The sequence below is a fragment of the Apteryx rowi genome, unplaced genomic scaffold (assembly GCF_003343035.1).
Source record: "Apteryx rowi isolate R43461 unplaced genomic scaffold, aptRow1 scaffold_468, whole genome shotgun sequence".
In the NCBI taxonomy this organism is placed as follows: Eukaryota; Metazoa; Chordata; class Aves; order Apterygiformes; family Apterygidae; genus Apteryx; species Apteryx rowi.
In genome coordinates, this window is record NW_020450725.1 from 217326 (window position 1) to 240573 (window position 23248).

At 38.6% G+C, this 23248-nt stretch overlaps 1 protein-coding gene across 1 annotated transcript in view; it reads left to right on the forward strand.

Annotated features, from left to right (window-relative positions):
• The window catches only part of TMEM135 (transmembrane protein 135), a 191596-nt gene that overhangs the window by 542 nt on the left and 167806 nt on the right, over positions 1-23248 (forward strand). Inside the window, exons 2-3 of the mRNA XM_026077913.1 lie at positions 14728-14856; positions 21557-21649. Of these exons, the coding sequence (XP_025933698.1) occupies positions 14728-14856; positions 21557-21649 (222 nt within the window). The remainder of the gene's footprint in view (positions 1-14727; positions 14857-21556; positions 21650-23248) is intronic.

A 23248-nucleotide genomic window follows, 5' to 3' on the forward strand; every position in this document is an offset into this window, starting at 1 on the left:
GGGGGGACGTGGGGGGAGGCTGGTGGGGTGGGGGAAGGGCAGGAGTGATACCAAGGGGAGAGGCTGGTGGGAAGGGTAAAGACAGGAGGAATAAGAGGGGGGAGCCTGGGGTGAGGGGGAAAGGCAGGAGCGATACCCATGGTGAGGGGAGTCTGGTCTGGGGGGTGGAAGGGCAGGAGTACTATGAGGGGATCCCGGCCAAGGGTAGGTGGAAGGGCAGGAGCCTGGCTTGGGTTAGGCAGGGTGAAGAGGCAGGAGGATATCAAAGGTGGCTGGGCTGGCCTGGCCTGGAGGTGGGATGGCAGGAGGGATATCAAGGAGGGAGGAGGGCACAAGGGATATCAAACTGTGGGAGCCTGGCTTGGGTTGGTGAGGAAGGGCATGAGGGATGCTGGGGTGTGGGGAGAAGGGTATGAAGAATGTTGAGGTGGGGGGAGAAGGGTGTGAGGGATGTCAGGAGAGGAAGGACGGAGGGATGTCAAGGGGCAGCCTGACTCCGGGGTGAGAAAGGAGAAGTACAAAAAAGATGTTTTGGGGGAAGCCTGGTCCTGGGGAGGACGGACGTGAGAGACATTGGGGTAGGAGAGTTTGGCTTGGGGAGGAGGGCATGATTGTCTGAGGGGAGAACCTGGTGCTTGAGGGGGAAGGGACACAAGGTATGTGTGTGTGTGCGCACGTGTAACCTGGTCCTAGGAGGGGGAATAAGGGCATGAGGGTTGTTGGAGGGTCTGCTGGCCTAACAGGTACCAGGGGGAGGATGAATCTGTTTGGGGAGGAGGGCATATGGACAGACTGATCATCATATTGTCATCATTTGCCAGTACCTATGAGACCTGAAAAAAGACTTATTAAATATTTTCCTGGGAGGCTAGCACTGTATCTTTAGCAGGAGCAAGAATAATGCATATGTGTTCTACTGTTGGTGTCATCTGGGAAATAAAAATCTTGGTAGTCAGTGGATTACCAAGGATCGAGGGAGACTGCATTGTATAATGAAGAAACTAGGCTGAAAAATATTTTAAGGCTAAGGGAGGCTAAGTAGTCTGAGAGTGTCCTACAGGTGAGATATCTTAGTTTGAGCATGCAGTTAGACTTGATTATATCACCTCAGTTGCAAATGGTTTGCTTCCAGCAAATTAGGATTTAGGTAGAGGAGCTTGCATTCGTTTGCATCCATCTGTGTAAACATATCCTGGAAGCTGATTTAGGTTGGAATTGCTGCAGGTAAGCACTTCCTTCCATCCCCACCTGTGTGTTTCTCCTGTGATGGTACTGGTGCTTGAAAGACTGAGTAGTGCACTGGATACTGAGCTGGCTGCAAACTAAGTGTAAGAGAAAAGAAAAAAAAGAAACCCTTGGGTTTGTACTGTTCAACTTTACACCAGTGCTGGTGCAGCAGAATTATCAAGGCATGTAACAAGGGGCAAGAGAAGGAGGGGGACTGCAGCAGACCTGACGCAGTTAAGGCTCCTACTGAAGTGCACCTTGAGTGAGAATTGTGACAAGGATCTAATTATCAATCCAGTTTACTGTGCAGGTGTGTAAATACTTGTACCACCAGAGAATGGGCACACAATGGGCCACCAGGATGATGGTGGTCTGTCAGATCTGGCTCAAGTTAAAGCAACTTAAATAATACTGTAATTAAATCAAAGTTAAGGTGCTACTGGATGTATTTTTCTCAGTAGTCAAGCCTGTTAAGAGATTCCTCTTCTTACTGTAGTCACAATTCACTCAGTTGTGAAGTTGTGGGTTAGGAAGAAAATTCCCTCTTCTTATTTCTTTCAAAAAATTTTTTTTCAGCTGCATTAATGAACTAGATTGACTGGTAAGAGGGGTTTGATGAGTGCCAGAGCCAGCATAAGGTAACGAGTGAAAAGGTGCAGTAGGGACAGCAGAGGAGGAAGTGGGAAGCCTACACATTAAGTAGCTTGGTGGGGAAAGAACACTCCTGAATTAAGAGAGTCACTAATGCAATTCTTTATAGGACTTAAAGCTGTGTTTGAAAGACTTCAATTTGCGAATGGAATTTCACAGTGGGATAGCGCAAACTTTCAGTCGTTTTGTGTATTCTTAGGTTCATGTAATGGGATGAATGTAAATTATTTTGTGTTTGTAGTTATCAATGGATGTTCAGAATGTTTCTAGTACTACTTAGTCCTGGTCCTCTTTATAGCACAATGTCAAAAAATTGCACTTTATTTTTTCTCTGCCAACCATGTAAAATGGCTTCTGCTTGTTTGTTACTCCTGTTGCCACAAGCTGATAACAAAGGAAAGTAGATTAAAAACAGTTTCTTTTCACAGAAGCTTGTGTGGAAATGAATTAGAATCAATAGATGAGAATAAATTGGTAAGCTTGGAAACTAAAATGGTAATTACAGTAAAATAATGCCTTAGTTGAGGGGAAGCTAGTAGCATCATCTAGTGACCTAAACTCTTAGTCCAGTGAAGTTGTTAATAGACCTAAAAATGGCAGTTAGGAGTTCTGGCTTTGTTTCCTGTGCATACCTATTATTCTTTTTAAAAATATATTTGATATATGACATATGCACTGCCTTTTCCTAAAACAAGATGGTACCTTGGTTAAGTGCCTTAGGCTTTGAAACTAAGTTTTGAGATCCGTGTACTTCTCTCAGCTTGTGTATTCATTTTATAAAGGATAAGAATCCTCTTATAAGAAAGATACTGAAGGAGTTTCTGAATTAGTTCCCATTCTGATTCAGATGTTCCTATCAGTAAAACCTCAAAGAACAGCAAATGCTATCAACTGCTTCAGATAGGTACTAGTATTCTAGGGAACCTGCAATAAAAGAACAGGCCGATTTGTGAACCGTGACCCATTTTTGTCTAGCTTTCCTACATATACGATGTGAAGAAAACAGCATTCAGTCCTTCAGAGGTAGCCGCTGACTACTGCTCTAGAGTGGTTAAGGTGACCATCTCAAAGGTCTGAGTCTATGAGGCTCTGGCAATGCTACATCAGCAAATTGAAGGGACGAAAACCATGTTCCATTTTTGCAGTCTCAGAAACACTGGAAGTAACCTCTTGTTACTTAGGCATCTTTTATGGTTTGCATCTGCAGCTCCTAATTCCCCGGGTATTGTAGCACCGAGAACAGCCTGATGCCTAGCAAAACTAAGGTCTACAAGAAGCCCAGTAAAGAGCGGGCTGTGGGTGAACTTTTGACTGAAATGTTCTAAGATATAGATGAGTAAAAAAAAACACAAGAAGCAAAATTAGGACTTTTTTATGGAAAGTTTTGCAGAGCAAAATCTGGTTGCGATTTTCGTAATTTCCTTAGCTGTATTACTTGGGGATGATATTTTCTTTGAGGGTGAGGTTCAGTACTTGATGTCTGATGTTTTGACTAGGAAATCTGTACTGCTGGAGATAATAACTGCCGCTCAGTGCTTGGTGTGTCATCCATCCTGATAACCAACCTGAATCAGGCCAAAGTGAATTTCATCTCCAGATCTTAAGGAATCAGGGAATATATTATATTGGAATCAGCACCACTTGGGTAGCAAAGTATCTAGTGAAAAATCTGTTCCTTGGGCAATTGGGAGAATTGTGCAGCGCAAGAGCCCAGCTGTTTTTAACTCTCAGGCTAGCTTATTTTATTTAATAAGTGTTCCACTCCTTAGATACCAGTCTGCAGAAGAAGGAAGGGATTCATACTAATAGTAGAGTTTAGACTTCCAAAGACTCCCTTCATCTGCGCACACACAAATTTACATTAACTATCTTGATATGTGTATTAATTTTTACCTATCTTAATGTCTTTCTCTATCCAGTTCTTTTCTGTCTGGCAGATATTGTTTTAAATTAAAAGCTCCACTTTTGATATTTTTTTCACTTAATGGAGTATAAATACTTTTTTCAAGTTAAAGAAAAAATTATTTTTGTTTCATGTATTAACAATTGCTGAAGGTGGCCAATATGAAACTGGATGAGATGGGTATCCCTTGCTCTGCTGCTAAGGTTGAAGCATTAATTAGTTTGTTTCCTATGATATTGCATTGATTTCACATGGGAAATCTAGTGTTAATCAAATGAGTTAGAGCAAAGTCCTCCATTTCCTGAGGGTCTGTAGGCTTTAGACATTTGTTTAATGATGGTGTACATCTTTCATGTAGATGAATTTGCTTAATCAGTGATACGAAATCTTTGTAATCTATCTGAGTTAATCAGATATGATCGTAACATTTGTTCTTAATCTAAATAAGGCAAAATTTGTCTATCTGCTATTTCGCAGTCAAGCTAGTTCTTCTGACTTCTTGCCTATGGAATGGCCAGGTCACTTGTCTTACACCTTTTCTTTTTTGAGGCTGGTCATCTGTCTTCCTCACTTAATTTAAGCCAGGCTCTTCCCCCCCMCACCCCCCCAGCCAACTTCTGTTCTGGCCTTCCTCTCTCAAGCCTGGTTTTCTGCCCCCACCATCATCCCTCATGCTGTTCTCTTTCCCAACCAACATCTCATGCCCTTCCTTTGTCTGGTTTGTCTATACTGCTAAATAAAAAGAGAACGAGGGAAGAGCCTTGAGCTCTGGCCCCTTAGTGATTCGCACTGATTAACTGTTATCTGGAGTCAAAGCCAGGAGCAAGCTATCTTTCTCCAAGACCGATCTGCTGGCAGGGAAGGAGAGGAGCATTAGCTTTATAGGAGCATGGATGCCAGCTGGTCTGTTTGACTTGTCTTCTGGACCAGGGATTGCTCCATCAGCTATTTGGTAGTGTATGTGTAACCTAAGTTTGCTATTCCACTGTTTTTTAATGATCCTCAGGGCTCACTTTATTTTACTGATTTCTTTCACTTTGTTTCCTTCATACTCATTTCATTCTCATTTTTGATACTTTTTTCAAGCTCATGCCATGTCTGTTTCCTTCTGTGCTTGTAATAATTTTCAGTTTCTTAAATGCCAATCACTTCAAAAGCTTTTTCCTACTTAGCATTCCAGTGCTGATACCTTCTTTGGCACTGTTTGACCATTAAATGTGCATATTCTCTTTCTTAAGCTGTATTATTTATTTTATAAGTCCCCTAGGGCAGCATTTTATATAAAATTGTTAAAGATACAATGCTACAACTGCATAAGATGTTTTTTCTTCCTGTATAAACATGGGAGGGAAATTGATAGTAGTAATAGCATGGGCCAGGTAGTCCTGCACGTGGTAGCTGACTGGTCACTTTGCATTGTAGTCACTGATCAAGAAGAGGCAATAACAACAATGAACTGTAACTATTGAGCTAATGAATAATTTTGAAAGTTATTGGATGGATGACTGAGATATCATTTGCCAAAGATCAAGGTGGGACAGAACTAAAGTGCAACTTATAACTTGACTGGGATCACTTAATTGTGTTGGCTATATCTACATTGCTAAATAATAGGGCCAGAGATCAGCCCCAAGGCCAAGTACCGGCCCTTGTCTTGGCTGTTTCAGGCCGGCTGGCTTCTTCTATAACTGATTTCTCTAAGAGCGTGCTATTTGGGTTGATCCTGAGCAAAATAAGGGAGTAAACTGAAACAAATCCCTTTTTGTCTGTCAGCATAGACATAGTCACAATGTGCCAGCCTTCTAAGATGTGCAAGAAGGCTGTACTCTCCAGATTATATTCTGAAATGGTACAGAATTCCTGGTTATATTAAAACCCGATCAGATTTTTTGATTGTGCTGTGAGCCATTATGTATTTGGAGGTAGGGCAGGGAGACTAAGAAGGATGTTAGTCCTTGAATGTTCTTCTTTATGTCAGCTTGGATCTCTGAGGTAGACCRTCAAGAAATGTGACTCTCTTCTGTCAGGACATGGTATGTAGGGCTGCTGTAATAGTAGTGTTGTAGCTGTGTTATGCTGGGATATCTGTTCATCTTTGTACTGTGTGGTGTCCCATATCTCTGTGCTGTGTTACGAATGGCATACAGATCAGTGTGTTCCTTGTCTTCAGATTCTTTTGGAAGCCAGCTTAAATATGACTATGATCAGCTTAAATGTGGTTAAGGTGTGAACTTGGTTGCCACATCTTCATTCCAGGCTGTAATCGTTCTGTTCTGTACAGGTGGCTTTGAAGGCAGACCAGTAAAATTCTTTGTAGTTCTTTATAAATTGAAAAATAAACAAAAAATGGTCTTTTATTAGGATATTTATATTTCAAAAGGGAAAAGTTTGAAAATTTTAAAAGAATCAATTAATTTAGCTGGATTAAAGAATTTATGCTCAAAGATGCAAGGAATAACCTGCAGCTCACATCATAGTATGGGGAAAAACAGAGAAGGCCCCAGCCTTGACTGACTCAACAGTCATCCTAATAAGGACACTATAAATCCTAGAAACCAGCAAAAACAGTTGAAGGGATTGTCTATCAAGGAAACATAAATCTGTTGGTTCAGCTTTATAGTACAGTGCAAGAATTTCAGAGTTAAAAGAAAAATTGCTGAAAATGATGCTGAGTTAAACATTTCAAGGGGAATGAAAAATGGCCCTTTACTCATATAAGTGAAAGAAATGACAAAGATAAGCCACTATGCAATGAGTATGATGTCAAGACTGAATACAATTTAGATGTTATTCAAAGAGTATATGAGTACTCTTGTTCATTATTTTTAGTGGGGTGGATGACAGAGAATATGCTGCTCCTGCACTCCAACCTCCCTGCCCCCAAATTCCTAATGGTAATCTTCATATAACATCTCACAGAGGGGACAGAGGAAGTCAGAGCAGAGGGAACGCACAGTCTTCCTCAGAATATTGCAGGAAATGCAGTAATACAAAAATCTGGAAGCCAGGTTTGGTAATCTGTGAAATCAGGTTGGGATGAGCTTATTGAGGAATAGTAAATCTGTATGTTTAAGAGGAACCATGAGAAGTGAGACACTCACTGATTTGGATAACAGTGTCTTTCAATGTACCTGAGTACATTTTGACACTAAACAATCCCCAAATGCTCAAAAATCATTTTTACAATGCAAGGGAGTAAAGTTCTTGTAAAATTCTTACCAAATTTGAAACAGTTATTTTATAACATACAAATAAGTAAACATAATTTTGGAAGAAATCTGATACCAGTCTCTCTACCTGTCACTTAAAGTAATCGGAGGTAGTTTCTTAACTGGTTTGAACTGCGGAGTGCTGATCTTTTACCATGCACACGTGACGTAAGAGTGTAAAATTTTCCATGGCTTTGAAATGACTTGCAAGGTATATATTATGTAAAGTATGCAACATTATTGATAGCCTCTAAATTTGCATTTTAAAGGTGCCTAAACATGCCAGATAGACACTCTTATAAACATTGTTGAACTCTGCGTTTTTGTAGATTTGCGTAGGTGTCTGAATATTTCCATAGCGCTCTTTGTTTGTTTGTTTTTTTTCCTTTAAATGTTTGTTATAATGCATTTGTTTTTAGCTGAATATTGTGAAGGAATGAGAGAGCAATGATTGTGCTTTTTTTTTTTCAGTTTCCACCAGTCAGTGTTGGCTATTTTCTCTAAAATTTGACAGAGGCATTGAGCATCCTTCTTAAGCATTCTTAAGATGTCAAGTTTGTACAAACATAGAGAATGCTGACTTGATGGAAGAGATAAAGTAGTGTATTTGCTGCAGAATCAATGTAAGTTCTGTGGGTTTTTTGAACCTGCCATATGAGCCATCAGCCTGTGGATATGAGTCAGCCAATTAGTACCTGCATAAAGTTGAACAAACCTTTTTGCGTAACACCTCCTGTGTAATTCATAGTTGAGAGACGTAGGTGAAAGTTGAGGATGCTGGAGGTGAGAACTTGGGTTGTTGTGGTTGGATGATGCAATATGTAGAAGACATCCTTAAAATAATGAGGCCTGACTGATGCCTCTAATAATGGAAACACTTGTTTTTGATCCTAGCCATCATTTTCCACTGGGACACACTGATAGCCTAGCTCAAATTTTTTCTTGCACTAGAGTATATAATTGTGTTTTAATAATGGGTAGGCTGCACCTGGTGTTGGAAATATGTATATTTTTCCACAATTAAGACAGATTAAAACAGTTCTGAGTTCTTATTTCTACAGGGCTTAAGGTTTGTTTGTGAAAACTAAATCTATAAACATTATTTAAAAAAAAAAGTGGCAGTAATCCTCTTCTGCAAGCTGATAGTGTCCTGTATCTGGTTGACTGTGTTTTCATAATTATTTTTTTGGAGGGTCAAAATGCAATTGTGTGAATTCCATAGTTAATGATATAGGAATAGTCAGTGAAAATATTTTCTTTTCAGTGAGTAGGTTTTTTAATACTTCAGACATAAAATGCATTAGGTCTTAGAGTTCAAATCRTCCTTAAAAAAGTCTTTTTTTTCTTAAACTGACCAATGCATTACTTTAAGTTCTTTCTCCTCCTTCTACATCTCCTCCCCCTCCCAAATTGTATTGTACATAAAAGTATAAAAAGTACCTACATTCTTTTTACCCTCATTTATTTTCACATGAAAACAGTCTTAGAGATGTGGTAGCCTGTCTCTCCTGTTCTTTCCACCTATGCTAAAACTAATTTCATAGCAAAAACTTTTGGGCCTGACTAGAACACATTAAATAGTTTTCATGTATATGAAAACTTTCATTTTTTTTCCCCAAGGTTGTAATGGTCAAAGCGTTCTAGTGAAAGTTGTATCAGAACTTGTTTTGAACTGTAGAGAAAGTGGGATGATTACTATTGGAGAATATCTGTGTTGAATCTTCAGAGTTGGGTTGATAAACAAGAGGAGGAGGAGGAGAAATCTTCCAGCCAGGACTAGGCGCATAAAAGATTCAGCTGTTCAGGGAAACTTTGGTGCTTCTGGAGGACTGGTTTGTGACCGTGTCTTTTGCTGTGGTATCTGTGATCTATTAATCCTTCTGTTTGTTCCCTTCATTTCTAAGTAACAAGGGTATGGGATTGCCTTTAAAAGTCTTCTAACACTGCCAGGCTGCATTAAAGCATAATTGAATTTTGTGTTTCAAGTTTTAACCAGTTGCCTGCAGAAATGAGGAAAGCAGCTATTTTTCTTAGAAATAGGCCAGAGGCTTTCTGTTTTCAGTTTTCGTCTGAAACTGGCCACAGATGGCAATGGGACACTGGATCACTCTTGGATCAGTCTTCTGAGGTAGAAAGGAAATCATGTTTCCCACATGTTTGACGTACCTTACGCAAGAGGCTTTTCCTCATGACATTCTCAGTTTCAAACAAATCATCCTATTTAGGGACAGAAATATTTTCTCTGGAAGTCACACTGGCAGGTGCTCCATTATTATTACTGTTTTTTTTCTGCACCTTCTTCCTGTGCATAGAGCACAGATTACACACTTAATCAGGACATATTTCATCAAATCAATGTCTTACTGTTGTGGCGTTGTTATTAAAGAGTAACATATTTGTCTTGTCAGATCGTAGTGCGCAAAAGTTTGGTTGTTTGCGGATTGAAGTCTTGTGATCTAAGTTTCATCCAGGTGCATGTATACTTGCCCTGATAATTTTATTCTAGTGATACACAGACTAGATAATTTGACAGGCTTTTCTGGCTTTTAGTTGTGAAGTAAAACTTCTGCATAGATAAAGCAAATACAATAGCATGTTTATAATTTTATTAGTATATCTCCATTTATGTTTCCACTTCTTTAGATTTTTATTGCTATGAGATTTTTGCTTTCTTAAAATTGCCATGTACAGTTACATATGTGTTACTTGGCTGTCTTTTAAATGATAAATGTCTACTCTTGCATTGGCAGCAGCTTGAAATTTTGTCTTTTGGGTTTGTAAATCATAGAAAAAGTAACAATGGCCATTTAAAATATTAAAAAATCCTTTAACTGCTGTACTATGATATTTGAGTGCTTGAAATTATTCTGACTACTTATTTCTTATATTTTAATCTATCTTGAGTTTTTCTTTAGAATCCAATCTGTTTATTTTTAGCTTTTTTCCTGAAACTCTCTCTTGTATTGTATTCATAGCTCTGCTGTTTCTGTTTTTACTCATGAAGTATTTAACTTTCTTCTGCTTCATCTCCTTTTTTTTTTTTTTCTCTTGATCCTTTTCTTTCCCCTAACTGGGATTCATTTGTTTCATCTGCAGTATTTCTGAATGTTCTGCACACTCTTTTGGACTGAAAGGACAAAAGGAGCTCAAGAGCTGTAACTTGTGGATGCAAATAGAAGGAAATTAGAAAGCTAAAGTCCTGAAAGCTTTGTATGTTTTTAGGCCGTCTGCCCTGTGACAGTGCATGATTTGTGTAAATTCCATTTTGCTCTTAGTTGTTGAGGTTTTGGGGCATCTAGAAAAGTACCTCTCATAAGAGAATCTGAAAGATGAGGTTTATTAGTTGTTGTTTTGAAGATGAGACTAAATACATAGCAAAGCTGGGCTTTTTATCCTATCTGTAGAGTCCTGCTGCCTTGTGGATTTGAAAGAGAAGAAAGTGGAGTTATACTGCAAGAAGGGCTGCAGGCAAACAGCTCGGCTCTCAGTGTGGCCTGTGGATAATGTACTTAAGTCTCTCTTTAATGCTTATACAGGCCAAATGCTGTGTCTGTGGACTGCGCTACTGCTTAAATTTAAAGTCTCATTTTAGTGCATAAAACTTCATAGCGTAAGAAAACTTAAATTGCGATGAAAGGAAAATGTCAACTTTCTATTTCTAGCTTTTGAAAGTAGGGTTTTCTTTATTACTTGGTATCTTGGAATTCTTACAGATTAAGTTATAAGAAGTGGTTATGTTCTACCCTGTCACAAGTGCTTAATTCTTACTAGGTTTGAAAATTTTCTTGATGATTAAATGTTTAATGTTTTTTGTTTCAAACCTGGATTTTCTTTACCTGCAGGGAGCAAATCTGCTTGAGAGAGTGTCAGTATCTAATTGCTACTTTAAGTGTTAGTAACAAGCGTGCAAGTTTACGTGATAGAGTCCATGTAGTATAATGGATATATGGTAGATATTGGTTATTAGGTTTTTTTATTCCATTTTTAATCTCTTCCCAGAGAGTTGTTTGTACAGGGTGGCATTATGATTTGATAGTTTTGTCATGTGTGTGTGTTTTTTAATGGATGCTCTGCAGTATGTATGTAAAATAAGGAGCAGATGATGTGTGCCTTTGATCTGAAGGGAAAGTGGCACAGTTTGTGATAGCTGTTAGTATCTGTGAGACTTCATTCCACAGTCTTACTGATCTTTTTTTAGAAAAAGTAAAGGCTGTGCTGTACAGAGCTGCGTTGTATTGGCCTAATGTAAGCTCCATTGAAGGAGCTGTCAATGACAGTCTTTATCCTAGAGAGTTGTGTAGTCCTTYTGAATATCCTAAGGCCAGGTCATTGGGTGCCTTGAGAAAAAAAGATTTGAAGTGCGACTCTGTGTTTTATGGAAAGCCAGAGTAGGAAGCAGCAGCAGATCTGATTTACTTCTAGTGGCTGATGTTACTCAAAGGAAATGCCACAACATTCTTCACTGTGACCTAGGTAAGGCCTTGCTCGAGAAGTCATGAACAAATTAAATTAGCTCACGATCCACTCAGATTTGGTAGAGTCTCCTCTCCTTTGATTACAGGTGTTTTTTGGGCAGCCTTCTCCTCCCCATAAAGGATGATAAGCAGGAGAAACACTGTTCCTTCAGTTTGTGTTTCATTCCATTAAAAGTGGATTGTGCTTTTCTTTTTCTTCCCATGAAATCATGGTTTTGAATGAAGGGTGTATTGGTTCTGTCCTCCGAATTACAACTGAAGCCTTTGGGTTTGGAGGGGAGGTGAGGCAGCATGGGCAGTATGAGATTGAGGAGAGGCAGGACTGTGTCTGGGTTTGGTATAGGGGCAAATGCTTGGGGCGTTATCTAACACTCAGTGCTGCTCCACTCTTATATCTTACTAAAGCTGAAAATGAAGAATATTTTGTAAGTGCTAAAGAATTTTATTTTGTGAAGTTCTTGTTAATCCATCTCAAAAAGAAAATGGTGGAACTAAGAAGTTATGGAGAGGGTGACAGGAGTAACTGGAGATAGGGAACTGCTTTTGGGCGTTCTCGGATAGAAGATACTGAACTGTCTGGATCAGTGAGTTGAACCAAAATTGTGATTCTCTCATTCTTGTACTGAATAACACCTAAAACTAGTTTTTACACCTATCARCGGTAGGGTTCTGCTACCCTTAGATGCCTAAATAAAGGAGTTCTAGTATCCCTATGCTCTTTTTGTAGTTGGAAAGCTAAGACCTGAATTTCAGTGTGATGACTGTTTCAGTCTGTCTGTTTATAGGGAGTCTGTGGTACCTACGCTTACAGGTCACTGAACAGACCTCCTGCTACATGTGTTGACCTTCTCTTCATGGAAATTAATAGTTTGTCAAGGAACTATTTCCAGGATGCCCTGATGCCCTCTGCTTCTGTCCTACCACCAACGTGTGCTGCTAAGCCTTGAGCAATGCACTTACTGCAAGACTTGGGCCCTCAACACAGTGTCCTCCAAACTCACTTGAGTGGAGTTTATCCCAGTGGGAATAAGGAACCACTGCAGGCTGATGGATTTGAGGATCTTTCTCTCCTGCTAGTGTCAACTTTAGTACTTCCCTGAAGTACGGGGAACTGAAAGGGAGAATGAGGTGGAATCTAGAAGTATTTCTACTATTTGTTCCCTGTAATCACATCATGGGTAGTGGGGGAGAAAAGGAAGCCTACTGCACAGAAGATGAAGTATTCTGCAGTCTTTTTCTTTTTTTGGTGGGCATGCATCAGGTTGCATTGATCTCTTACATTTAGCTGCTTTTTATCATGAGCAGTATTTCTTCAGACTACTTTGTGTGTCATTGTTCCTGATTCTTTTCTGTCTTTCAATTGGGAGTAGCAGAAATTTGTAGTAGTAGTATAAATCTGTTCAGGGAAAGCTACAGAAATAAATTTTTGACCTTTGATTTGATGTTAATTTATATTAAAAATCAAATAAATGAATCTATTCCCATGGCAGTCTTTTCCTGTTATACTTCTGACACTTAAGTCTGAGCAAGACGTCACACTTCAGATGCAAGGGCAGTGTTCTTTTGCTTAGCACAGAAAATTCTTACTCTGTCCCGAAAGTTCGTGTCCTTCATACAATAGCTGATGAGGTAGAAACTAGTGATCTGCGTAGTGTGTAGGCTACGTTAAGACTTTAGTTCAACAAAAAGATTCTCTGGGTTGAATTATTGTCTAATCCATTATGTTTTAACTAGTCTTGACACTTGATTAAGTAATGTGTAAAACAGTTTTTAGAAGTCTGTTCATGCATGTATTTCTCCTTAATCCTTAGTTCAAGCTTCATTTTTTTTGGATACTAATTTTGGCAGAACCCTCCTACAGTTGTAGCAGACTCCTTGTCCTATCTCTGTATCTAAAACAGCTGCTTGCTATGCAGTGTGAGCAAACAGTTTCAGAAGAACAACTCCCTCCCCCGCATTTTTACATCGAGGAACTGAGTCTTTGAGAGGTGTTACCACTATGGATTGCGCAGCACACCTATTGCTATTGATGCTAACAGTTTGGAGCCCTGTGTATTTAGAACTTTTTAAATTCTAAGCATTGGCCGAATTTGCACCATCCTTTGTACTTCCTGCCAGTGTTGAGAACCCATGGAAAATCAATGCAGATAAAAATCAGGTTGCTATTAAAAAAAACAAACAACCTTCCCCCCGCCCCAAACCCAACAACAGTCTGTCTCATGGTGTACCTGAAGTCTAATTTCATAGAATCATAGGAGCCTACAGGTTGCAGGGACCCCTGGAGGCCATGTGGTCCCAAGCTGCTGCTCAAGGCAGGGCCCGTTGGAGGAGGTCTCTTGGAGTCTTGTCCAGTTGAGTTTTGAGTATCTCCAGTCATGGAAATTCCACCGCCTCTTTGAGGAACCTCTTCCAATATTCAGCCACCCTGAACTGAAAATTTTTCTTCTTTGTCTGATAGAATTTCTCATGTTTGAACTTGTGTGTGTTGCCTCTTGTCTTATCCCTATGCATCTCTGGGAAGAGCCTGACTTCTTTTTCTCTACACCGCCCTGTTGGGTAGTTGTAGAATTTGTGTGGCCAAAAAAAGATTTTGAGAAACTGCAGGATTTGAGCCATTATGTAAATTTTCTTTATGAAACAGAATAGACATTAACCTTACCAAAAAGGACACTCATATTTTAGGTCTTGCCTGCTTCCTATTATAGGATTTTTGTAGAGATAGCGTGGAGATTCTATAAAATGTGTCAGGAATATGCTGTTCTTCCAGCGGATGGTGAAATTTTTTGGAGGACTTGCAGTCAGTTAATTGAAGTAGAAAATTTTTAGAAATACTTCATCATTTTGTAGGCACTGTGTAAGGCCAGTAGATGGATTAATGAGTGTGTTCTGACCTTTATTATAGCAGTATAGTCCAATTGCCTGGAAAACAAAATACTGTGTAAATTTATCATATCTTAATGTTGTTATATCTAACAGATAACATTTCTGACTATTATGGCCAATGGTAACAAGGTAATAAAATTCCTCCTATACTTTCAGTTTAGGATTGCCTGGTGTATTTCCTGGTATAAATATTGCAACAGCTGGAACAAGTTCAAAGGAAATCTTTGTAATATCATTCATAAAACCAACATATTTAAGAGGCTTTGATTTACTACTTAAATGGGCATGTCTCCTTTTCCTTTTTTTTTTCTTTACAATATGCAAAAAGCCACTAATGGAATTAAAGTTTGTCCCACCTTTTTTCTTCCCTCCTCCCTCAGATTGCAGCTATTCTCAGGAAACGAAAACTTGACTATTATTTGCACAAACTGCTACCTGAGATCTTGCAATCAACTTCCTTTCTGACAGCAAATGGGACCTTGTATATTGCTTGCTTTTGCATTCTAAGGTTGGTATACTGTCATAAAAATTAAATGTGATAGGAAAGCTGTTCTTTTAATGTAACTTTTTAATTTATCTGAGAGTTTCTTTTTGAAAATAGGCATGTTTGCAATGAATAGGAGGAGGATAAGCAACAACTGTGTCATCATCTTGCTTTCTGGGCTTACCAGTTTAATATGCACATTCTTTTGTTTTCCCCTTTTGTAAAATCTTCTAAGTTAGTAAACAAGTCAGTGCATTCATTTTGTTTCCTTTTCTCCTTTTTCCTGATTCAAAAAATATATTTGCAGGAAGTGCAAATATATGCTGGCAGGTACCCAAGGAAGCCTGATCTTTTCTTCTGGAAAGAATTGATGTAAATTGATTTTTATTTTTTTTTGGTTTTTTTTTTCTGGTTTCCAGATGCAGGGGCTGTGATGAGTTTTAATTATCCTAAACTTAATGTAGCCTTCTGAGTTTATACTCTTCTTGATTGTGGTCATAAATGAAGGAAATCCCAGTATAGCTCCTGGGGTTTCCTCAGGGGCTAGTAGAAAGTGATTGTTTTAATTTGAGCCTTTATAATGGTGCATGTCTGTAGTTATTATGATGAGAATAGCAATCAGCTCCCTTCTTGAAAGGTGACTTCATCTTGAAATAGCATACTCCGCCCACAAAGTGAATGACTTGTACTTAAATGCAATTTATTGTTTTCTGGAGTAGTTTGTCCAGATGGACTTGTATGTGTGGTTCACATTCCCTCTTTCCCTAACCCCAAATATCTCTACTTATCAGAGTCATTATTTTGGAATAGTTATCAATGGCCAGTCACTTTTCTTCTAGGTTGCATGTTTCTAGTTTAAACTGCTTTCTTTCAGATACAGTCTTGCTCTGAAAAATGAGTGTAAATGGCACTTCTGTATTCAGACCTGCTTCCGCTGTATGTTGCAAGTAATTATCAGGATAGTTAAAAATGAAACTTCTTTCCTGTTTGTGAACACAATATGTCCTAGGTCTGAATTATACAACATTTTAAGAGTGAAGTAAGTTATACTTATTGTAAGGGATGTTATGCATAGATATATAAAGCCTACAGTAGCTATGAATTTTTGAAAGTTATCTGACAGCAAACTCAGCAGCCCCTTAAAAAAGTTAATCAAACCAATTATGCCCTACTTCTGCATCTGCAGTGAGGCCTCTAAACTTTGCCTCAAGCACCTCTAAAGGTGAGAGAGAAGGCTAAGAAAAGAGGAGCTAGCTAAGGAGACATGGATAGCTTTTTAAAATCAATTATTTGAGAAGTTGGAAGTGAATTTTTAAATTTAAGTAACAAATTCTAGGGAATTTGAATTTTTCAAGCAATCTAAGTTTTATTCATACTGATTTATCTTTGCTCCTCTGAGCTGTACAGTGGTCTTCCTTGTTCTGACATGCGGTTGCCTCTAAAACTGCAATGCCTGACTTTTAGTGCTGTAGTTAGATGTTACCCTCTAAATTTAGCTGAGGTGGTTTTAAGTTTTATTGTTTTCAGCTGTTCCTCTAATGGAGGTTACTAGCTATACAGCAGATCTGTGAGTATGCCTTACTTCTGCTAGTAAATGAAGCCTGTCTCTGGCCCTGAAGCCAATTGGTGCGGCATGGTTTTTACCTGTACGGAGCAGAGCTGTCTGAGTTCTCTTGACCTCCAATTCAGTGTGGCCAGATGCAGACTAAGTAATGGGAATGGCACCTAGCCTGTGTGCCCTTCCAGGTCACACCGAAACATTGTTGGGATTGATCCAGACCAAAACTATGCAAAGGACAACGCTAACAATTTAATATGACAAGCAGCTGTGTGTCAGTGCTTGGGCCATGGAGTGTCACGCAGTATGCTACGTGTGAAGGTCCGTTAGCATCAGTATTAAGCTGGCCAGCAGGCTTAGCTTCAGAAATGAAGAACTGATGGGGAATTGAAAGATGGTTATGGTGTAGATGAGCATTATAGTTTTGACACTTCCTCATTCTCCTAATTATGGGAAGCAGAAAAAGGAAAATGTTGGATACAGCATATTTGGATACATGCAAATGCTTGAACTGCTGTTCTTACAACTGTGCAGCAGTGTAGCAAACCAACCTCGAGAGCCGTAGGTGATTTTTCTGTTACAAAGTGACTTCCGTGAAGAGTTCTCATCTCCAGCAGAATCTCTGCTGGTAGGGTCTCTGCAGACTCCCTGTCCCATGCAATTGCAGGACTTGCAAACAAAAGATGTCAGCCTGTTGTCTGGGGAGATAAACAGCTCTAATGAACTGAAGTCACTAATAGAGACAAAAGAAGAAAGTGTTTAGGAAGGCTTATATTGATAGTTGGAGTATATGGAAGTCCAACTATAAGGAAGGACTATTTTGGAGCTTTTGTGATGAGAATACAATTCAGAGCCTCAGCAAGTAAGTGAACATGATATGTAAGAGCCAATGAATGACGTTTCAAACAAATAGACAATGGATAACATGATTATTAAGAAAGGCGCACCTCCCAAATTTACTAGTGTTCTCTGAAGGATAAGTATAAAGCTGACAGATCTGATTGTTATGTTATGTGTAGGTTCCCACATGGCTTTTGACAAGATCGCTTAACTTCCAGGGATTAGTAAATCATTAATAACTGGATAAAATATGTGAAACAAAAAGAGGAATAAATAATCAGCTTTCGTAATAGAAAGAGGTTGCCAGTAGTGTTCCTGCTATGTCCTTTGTTCTGCATAGACCTAAAAAATCTGGAAAAATGAATGAAGAATAATAGTGTGAATATTTGCTTATACGAGATTATTCAGGATGTTACAATCTAAAACTGTCTGTCAGCCATTTCAGAAAGATCTGGCAATTAAAATGATTTATTAAATTTGATATTGAAAAGCACAAAGAAATGCATGTCAAGAAAAAGAACAGTTCTATCGATACACAATGATGGGCTTTAAATTAGCTACTGTTAATCAGGAAGATGCTTGAGAGCCATTGTGGGTAAGTTCTCTGAAGAAGTCAGTTTAGTACTTAAATGTGGTCAAAGAGCGTTACTTGAAAAGAAACTGAGAACAAGCCATAAAACGTTTTATAAACTGTAAAAATGCATGATATGTTTACATGTTGTTACTGTATGCTTTATATTTATTCTTCAAGAGCTGCTTCTGAGCTCGTAACTTTGAAAAGTCCTTCACTTGGAATTTGCTCAATGTCCATATCACCTTGCAACTTGAGCTGTATGAGCTTCCTTCCCTCATCCACTGCTGGTGGGTGACAGAGGACGGGATTGTGAGACTTCGCTGCTCTGCTTTTTTTTCTTCAGCCACTTTGTGGTTGAGGGAGGGACTTGTACGATCCCTTGAATCAATTGCTATGTGATGCAGTGTTAGAGATTTTTGACTTCTTTCAGTAGCCCCTGAGAGCGGAGGTAACTGTATCGCATTTTCCAGTCCAGACTGCTATTTGGTGTCACATGTTTTAATCCATTGAAGAAATAGCACTAATGCTATGGTGTTTCGCATAACTGTGGCCTGAGTATTTTTGAAATGGGATTGTAAGGGTGCAAAGAGATGCTATGAGACTGTGGACATCTAGATCCTCTGGAGCTGATTCTACATAGTGGCGAGAGATTAGATATAATAGATTTGTGTGATCTGATGATGCATGCTGCGCTTCTTGCATCTTCTTTAGCTGGGAAGTATATTCTGGCCTTTTTGGATAAGACCATCTCAGTCCAAGTCCTTGTATGCAGATGTATGTATGTTCTGTGGAGTTCTAACCTGTTCAGGACTTTGGACTGGTGGAGAGTTTCTTGCAAACTTTGTCCTCGGAGCAGGAGAGTTTCCAGAAAGCAGGAGCAGCAGTAACTCAGAAGCAAAATTGTCTGGCAAGCAGCATGCACTGAGCTGATCTTACCCGCCTGGGGTTCCAGGCCAAAGCAGCATAGTCGAGGGTTTTTGGCTGGACAGCGTAACCCATGTTTACCCCCACAGTTGCTGATTTGGAAGCAGTTGCCTATTTGCTTCTCCTGTAACACCAAGGAGATCTATTGAGAGACTTAAAGGGTCTCCTAGGTAAAGTGATCACTTCATCTGTTCGCACCTTTTCCAAAGTCGGAGTAAATCATCAGTCACTGTCTAATGAGGCGCTTCATAGAAAATACTTCTTAGTCTTCCAGGAATTAATGAAAGAGGTTTTCCGGTTGCTTTTGTACATGACTGTCTAAAGTCTGAATTAAGACCTAAATATGAAATTTAAATGTCAGTGAGAAGTCTGGCTTGTGCTAACGTGTCTTTTGATGCTTTTGTAGTATTTGCTTGCTTTCCACTAGGAAAGCCCACCAAAATTGAAACAGCTGCAAATATTTTCAAGGATGTAATATTTTAGGCAAGAAACTGCAATTTAAGTAATTTCAAGAATTGTTTAATGCTCTCTCCATTTCATAGGTGGGTAAAATTTCAAAAGAATCTAAATCCAATTGCAGTAATGACTTGGACTGTGGATAGATGTTCTCATTCTGGAAGGGGTTACCATTACAGTTACTTGTCATTGCTCTCCTGCAAGTGGTTTATATCAGCTTTTCCTAACTTCCTTTAGGCAAAAATAGTCATGTTAACTGGGACCAACAATTTAAACTGCTTGAGCTGACTTGGCTGATTTTTATTTTTGCTTCAAGCGAATTGGAGATGTACACAGACTGCTCTGTTGGCAGACAAGTGGGGGTGATAATCTCTGCTAAGGATGTGTGACAGGCCAGCTGGGGGTTGTAATCTCTTCCGCTAGTGAGATCCAGAAGACTGCATCTGTCTGAGCTTCAGACAGAAGTGCTGGGCTCCTGTGCTGACAAGCACTGGTAAATAAAAAGGTGTGGTGTTTTTTTTTTTTTTTTTTTTAGGTTTTTGGTTTTATTAAACAAGTGCAAAACTCCATGGAGACATGATTCTGTTAGTCTAGCACCTAAACTAGTTCAGTTTGCCCATGTACGGGGGTTGACACTAGCTTGCTTAATTAAATTCAGCCTTGTGTGTCAACCACTGTCGCACAGTGAAGTTAGATACATAATCTGAAAGAGAACTCGTATTCCTCATTCCGACTTCTAGCCGTAGACCATGTAATAATAACTATCTAAATAACAAAAAACATTTTCGTTTATTCTAGCAAAAGTTTAAATATTTTTCACTTACCGATTGGACATGTTCATTTTCACATGGTGTAAAATATTTACAGCTTTTCTTCCGAATTCTCATCAAATTAAGCACATAAGCATTAGTAGAGGGATTCAAAATCATGCAGAAAGTCAAATTCCTATTTCTTTCCCACAGAGAAGACATTTGTTATGTTATTTAACAGGTGTGTCTAGTGAGATGTGTTCATACTTATTAAGAAGTTTAAAATGGCCTCTCTGAAACTTCATACAGTAATTGCTTTCCAAGAGAGCCCTAATAATGAACTTTAGCTCCTTCAGCGTTTGGCATTGTCATCCTGAGAAATTATCCTTTTGCAGCCGTGGGAATGAGCAGTGTGTATAATTGCCATTACATCACTTGGTGCTGATACACTGGCTCTCTTTTCACTCACGAACATAAGCTGGCATTGCTCGCTAGTGATGTTATTTTTGCAGGAGGAGTGTGGAATGAACCTAATTATGCCTTGTACAGTGAGGGTAAAAGTAGGCTAATCCAGATGGTGTTGATTAATTATCTTAGTTCCTTCTTTTATGCTCTGAATGTGAATTGTCATTTAAGAAGGCTTCCTTTTCCTACCCTTTGTGTTTGGCATTTTGCTTGTTGTATTTTGTTTGCTGGGTTTTTTTAGGAGGAGAGACTCCCTTGTGACATTGTGTGCTGCTCAACTGATAGCGCCGATGGGTTGAGCAGCACCAGTATACTTGAAGTACTAATTTGAATTAATTTGAAGTGCAAGTGTTCTGAACAGATTCAGTATGGTTGGCACCACTGTCTGGCTGACATGTATTTTGTTTTTCCTATTTTCAGAGTGGCCAATTTGTACAAATATTTTTGTACACGTAGTCATTATTTGTGTAACTTTTTTTTCAATATTCAAAAAAAAACTGGAAGAATTTTCATAGTTGAAATTTTGTGGACTCTTAAGTGAAACCCTGATCTTGCTGCAAAAAATGAGTTTTTTTTTCAACTGACCTTAACAGAACTGGAATTTCCCTGTTGATTCTAGTGACAAAGCAAAGATTGATTCCCTGGCTTATTGTAAATGAGTGACTTAGCCTTTTTAGTATCATTTGCTCTATCTGTCTTCAGAGCATAATGTATATTATAATAATTTGATTTGATTTCTGGCTCAGCTGATTTTATTACATTCCACAAAAGTCGCATCTTCCCACACATGTATTTGGACAAGTAGCAACTACAAGCTTTTAGAAGATTTTTCTGTAATTAATGTCTACAATTTTCAGAAACATCTCTTGGAAGTACTGCTTTCTTTAAAGTAAAGTAATCCCTTAAATGAAAGGGATATGTCAGTGAAGTATTTCAGGTCTGTAATGTTTATGAAGCACCTGGGAAACCCCTCTGAGAACTAGCCAACTGTAAGAATATACCGTGATTAGCATTTATTTGGAAGCATAGATTAATGTAAAGGGATATAATTGCTATTAATGTAAATAGGCATAATTTTATGATAAACAAAATAGACTGTGTTGTACATCAGTTGCTCTGTTGCTCTGCATGTAATACGTGTATAAATTACATTTTCAGGAAGCTGCTTGGGAAATTCTACTTTTGGTCTCCTGGCTTTGGTGCTGCTTTACCAGCTTCTTATATGGCTATTCTCATCGAAAGGAAAAGCAGGTACAGCTTGTGTTTGTTAATTTTCAATTTTATATAATATATTTCTTTCAGTCATTGGACAGTTGTCATTTGACAATTCAGTCATTTTTGTTTCAGAATGCTGAAAATGCAGTTCATTTGAAATAGTGTATTTTGTAGCCCTAAACTGAAGTCTAAGAAGATAGAGTAGAAAAAACACTTTAGAAATGTACAGTTTCTTTTTTTGTGGGTTTTATTTTTCCTTGTTTAATGTCTAGACTGGTTGTTATCATTGCCTAATTAGACAATATGTGTATGTGGTTTTTTTTTTTTAATTTTCTTAAATAGTCTTTGCAGTTAGTCACAGAAAAGGAGTTTGCTAATGAAAGTTATTGATGACATGAATTGACAACATGATATTAGTTAATACAGAGGAGTAATAGGATTTTGTGTGAGGGGAAAAAACTGAATTAGAAGAGCTGAAGTAATGGAAATAGGATGAAATGTGATGATACAAAAAGCAAAACTTTTCACTTATGGAACAATGCCAAAGTCAGCTATCAACAGGAAGATTGTTAATTAAAAAGATTGAAGTGGGGGGAAAAAAGCCTGGAGTGATCCAAGGATAACTGAAAGCTGCCATTTGTGATGTGGCAGTGAAAAGTGTCAGACTAAATCTTGGGTTGTAGGATGTTCGTGTTTTGAAATGCAGCTCGTATTGGTAGCTTATGTCAACAGTGTGAAATATAATGCTCAATTACTTTAATATGGTGCTTTAGTCATCTAGTTAGTATACTTTAGTCAGAGTAGAGAAGGGTAAGATAAGGAGAAAGGTAAGATAAGGAATTACTCTTTAGCTTAAAAGAAAAAGAGGGAGTTTTAGGACTAGAAATGATGTGGATATGCTTTTGATCAGATGTCCTTATGCAGCCATTCCAGAATGGCTGCAGATGCATATCCATCATGTTATCACCTGCCTGCCTGACCCCCGTTCCTGGAGCTCAGACGGGAAGTAAGCAGAGCCCAAGCTGATTTTCAGATAAGATGGTCAAAGTTCTCTCCTTTGAAAAGTATATCTTAGCCATAGTTTTTGAAGATCCAGGTATGTTTCTTTATGTGTAAGAAGTTCTGGAAAATTGGGAGCACTTCTAAATCAGGTTGTTAAATGTAACTACAGAGAAAAATATTAAAGTAATGAAGTTAGTTTTTAAGGTAAGTGTGTTTTGTTTTGTTATGAAGTCCGTTCTAGCTGACTGAGGGTGGATACGTGGATACATGGAGACATAGTGGTATCTACAGTCATCTCCTGAATAGCTTACAAAAAAGTGTATTGAAAAATCAGGGAGGTGGGGAAAAAGCCCTGGTTTTAGTTCATAAATGTATCTGTAGTCCTTTAAACTGCAACTAGCAGCTGGCAGCAATATCAAACTTAGTCACTTAATCTCTTCCCAAGTGGATACCCTATTTTAAGTTCCTCACAGGCATTTGCTTGCACAGCATCCCTGTCAGTCCTAAACTTTGGAACAACGTGCTTGTAAATCAGATTTTCCTCTGAGTGTTGCTGCTTGTGTGTGGCAGACTTGTACCTTTTATAATTCTTAGGAGAAAAATGGGAAAAAGATATATGTAGTTAGTCTTTCA